This window comes from Merops nubicus, unplaced genomic scaffold (genome assembly GCF_000691845.1).
Source record: "Merops nubicus isolate BGI_N331 unplaced genomic scaffold, ASM69184v1 scaffold16028, whole genome shotgun sequence".
Classification (NCBI taxonomy): domain Eukaryota; kingdom Metazoa; phylum Chordata; class Aves; order Coraciiformes; family Meropidae; genus Merops; species Merops nubicus.
In genome coordinates this window covers 4,185-7,944 of record NW_008623786.1, presented here as the reverse complement: position 1 = coordinate 7,944, position 3,760 = coordinate 4,185, and the positions used below count along the sequence as shown (strand labels likewise).

The window sequence follows — 3,760 nt, the reverse complement described above, 5'->3', positions numbered from 1 at the left end:
AGGGCCCTACAATTTATCCTGGAGTTGCAGATTCTCAGAGGGGATCTAAGAGAGATCTAATGCTCTGAGAGATCCTGGGATGCATCAGTCTGTGTGAGGACTAACCTCACAAATCATGTTGTGTACAGGCAGAGTGGTGGAAGGGTCTGTTTCAGTTTTCCACTTCACTTACTTCTAATGACACTCTGCCACCTCCAAATGTTACTTGTATAATTTTCTCTGTTGTCTAGTATTCATCAAGAAAGAAAATGCCAACAAGTTCTTGGAAAGAACAAAACGTGCTAACTCTTTTTTGGAGGAAATGAAGAAAGGGAACATTGAAAGAGAATGCAATGAGGAGCGTTGCTCGAAAGAAGAAGCAAGAGAAGCCTTTGAAGACCAGGAGAAGACTGTAAGAATGAGCTAATATGAGACATAGGTCTATATATTTCATGTTTATAAAGTAGTGTTAAGGTCTTTTGAGATGAGCATCAAAACTCACAAGTTGCTCCCAATCACTTAATGCAAAAAATAAATTAGTGGTTATGACCATGGTTGGAATTACTAAGGCATTGTAGGAGAACTATCTTAATTTAGCTCTTGCAGGGCCAGCCCATGTTAAAGTCTCAATTCTTTTACCTGTTCTGATCTGTTTAATGGCCATTGTGAAGTATTTGGCCTTTAAATGCTTTAATACTACCTGTGTGGAAAATGTGTTCACCCTATCTAGGTGGCAAAGCTAAATGTCATGACTATGGTCAAAAATTCTTAGGTGGAGAGTCCACAGGAAGGTTGAGAAAGTGAATTCTAACATGGAAGTTCATGGGAGAGATTTGTATCTCAAGCAGCTGTGTGGTGCTTATCATTTTGTGGCTCCCTTTTCCAGTATCTGAACTGACAGAACGTGCACTGGGAACAGTTCTTGTATGTCAAATTGCTCACATGGAATGAAGTTTCTGTGTGTGGCTTTTCTGTCACCTGCCCTACCCTGGTGACTGCTTAACTTTAGACAGAGATATGATCTGTCCCCGAGCTCCAGGGAGAGTTAGAGAGATGGGGCAGCAGTGGGAAGCAGAAAACGTGGTGTTTGAAAACTTGAAGTGAGTTGGTGGTGGAGGGGACCTGGGACCATTTGCTGTAGCTACCTGGCTGTTCAGAACAGCCCTGAAACTGGAGTTAAGGCCAGATTCATTTCACTTCAGCATTACCTGCTGACCAGCCTGTTCTTGGAGTGGCCCTGAGCTGGGTGGGGACTCATGGGTTCATTGCCAGGGTTCTTCAGAGCATAAAGGTTGGATATCTATAACAGAACTGGCACAGCCTGTTCTGCCTGGGGACCAGATGTCACTGGGAAGGACTGTCCTGGGCAGGCAGCATACCTGGAGAGGGAAAGGACAGCAGTCAGATGAGATATTTCCTCAGTCTCAGGATTTCTGAGGTCCTGACCCACAGCACTATGGGGAGGGGTGGGGGAATGGAGTCTGAGAATGTGACTTCACAGGAATTTAAGGAAATTGGGTCAAAACTGGTAGAAAGATACAGTTGTGCAAGAAATGGAGTGCCTCACGCTGAGTAAGTCACTCTGGGAAGTCTCTAGGGGGTTTTAGATGGTTTTGGATAATGTGTGAGGCTTGTTGCTGGAGAGCTGGGCTCTATAGGTGGACAACATGATTTTAATTTATTACATGGTAATAACAAGCTGCAAGGCACTGTATGTGCTTGTAACAATATGAGTTTAAACAGTTGTTAGCTGCAAATATCCTCTGTATGAAAGCTCTTAATATTTTTATGAAGGATTCAGTAATTCTCATCTAACTTTGCCTGTCTCCTTTTATTCCCCTTTCCCCACACCTGCCTGTAGGAGGAATTCTGGAACCTCTATGTAGGTAAGAAACACTCTGTGTTTGTTTAGAGAGCTAAACTGCCTTACTGCAAGGTTAGAAAGGATGCACCTCCTAAGCAACCACTTCCTGCTCCCTTCCTTCCTCTCTTTTCACCCTGGGACACCCTGACTTTGTGTTTCCTCTGAAGAAGGAATCTGATTTATTGCCTTGCTGTTGTTTCAACCCCGTTGCTTCATTTGAATGCAAGGTTCAGCTGCCTGGAGTTGCTGGGCTGGTCTTCATCCTCTCAGAGAAAGAATTCTGGCCCTTTGCATGCAAAGGACAGTGAGAAGCAGAAACTGAGTGTGTGACTCTGCCAGGCACTCATCACAGATGGGGGAATTCCAGCTGCAAAGAGTAATAGAGGAGGGTGGAGCCTAAATGCCAACACAAGATTCTTCATGGCTAGAAATTTGAGTTGTATTAATTAAGGGTTTAGTGTTTGTGGTCTCTATGCAGGGACAGATTTTTAATATGTTAGTGTTTGGTAACATGTTCTCCTGAAAATATTTGTCTAGCTTGCACATTAGGAGGAGTACCTCAAAAAATATTGACCAAAGATACAGCTCAACTTTGTCTTTTGGAGTCTGCAGAAAACTGAAGACCATTGCCACAAAGATGCTGCAGACTTTCACAATCCTCTCAGCAGGGGATGAGCTCCACAACCTGCAGGCTGAAATGTCAAGCAGAGCCTGTGCCAGTGTTGCAGTGAGCAGGAGTGGGAAATTTCAGACCATTTTCTCATGAGAGCAGAAGCAGTGCAGCATCAGTGCCAGCACTCTTGGTGCAGATGCCACTTCCCTACATGTTCAACCACACTCCAGCCATGATCTCTTGGTTTCTAGAAGTACTGAAAACCACAGCTACCCTGAGCCAAGTTATTAGAGCAATTCATTCTCACTTCCTTTTGCAGGAAGAGACTCTGCAATGCTTTTGTGCAATACTGATTTAAAGCTCATTAGCACAGCAGCAACTGCAGTGTAGGGGAAAACCAAACACATTTCCTAACACTAGGATGCTGCCTAGCTAAGACCATGAGTGAGCAGAGTGCCCTGGCACTGCAGAGGGGGCAGAAACCAGGAGCTGTGCTCTGTGTAGACCTCAAGTCTATCTTTTGGTAAATGATGGTTGTTCCTTCCCACTGTTGAGGATGGACATGAGTCCTCAGTGCCTCTGTGGTGGACCACACAGACACAGCTTTTGGAGTGCTGTTGGTCTTGGCCATGTCCACAGAAGGGATGTTGAGGTGTGCCTGGCACTGCAGAGGGGGCAGAAACCAGGAGCTGTGCTCTGTGTAGACCTCAAGTCTATCTTTTGGTAAATGATGGTTGTTCCTTCCCACTGTTGAGGATAGACATGAGTCCTCAGTGCCTCTGTGGTGGACCACACAGACACAGCATCTGGAGTGCTGTTGGTCATGGACTGAGGTGTGGGGGAAGCATGTAAAACTCAACAGGTACTCCCTGTGGCACATAAAACTGCAGCAGATGAGGTCACAGGCCACAGCCACCAGAGATTTGCCAAGCTGGATGTGGGGTGTGTGAGGTAAGAGCTAATTTTTTGAAGCTCAAGCCCATACCTCAGTGGGTACAATGGAGGTCACAGGCCACAGCCACCAGAGATTTGCCAAGCTGGATGTGGGGTGTGTGAGGTAAGAGCCAATTTTTTGAAGCTCAAGCCCATACCTCAGTGGATGCAACAGGAACATTTTGGTACTGTCAGCAGCACAAAGCAGGAATTTGGGCTGCACAGATGAATGTTGCAGGGCTTTGTAAAGCATCTTTTTAATATTTTTTTTAATTTTCTGCTTCATAATCTGCTGTCTGTGTCTTTAAATGACATGCACAAGGGGTGAGATGACCTTTCAAGAAATAAAAGTTGAGCTGTCATTATGATGC

At 45.0% G+C, this 3,760-nt stretch overlaps 1 protein-coding gene across 1 annotated transcript in view; it reads left to right on the top strand.

Annotated features, from left to right (window-relative positions):
* Positions 1-230: 230 nt before the first annotated feature.
* The window catches only part of LOC103777636 (coagulation factor X-like), a gene marked incomplete at both ends in the record, with an annotated part of 7,053 nt that continues 3,523 nt past the window's right edge, over positions 231-3,760 (top strand). The window contains 2 exons of the mRNA XM_008945195.1: positions 231-391; positions 1,841-1,865. Coding sequence (XP_008943443.1) covers positions 231-391; positions 1,841-1,865 — 186 coding nt within the window. The remainder of the gene's footprint in view (positions 392-1,840; positions 1,866-3,760) is intronic.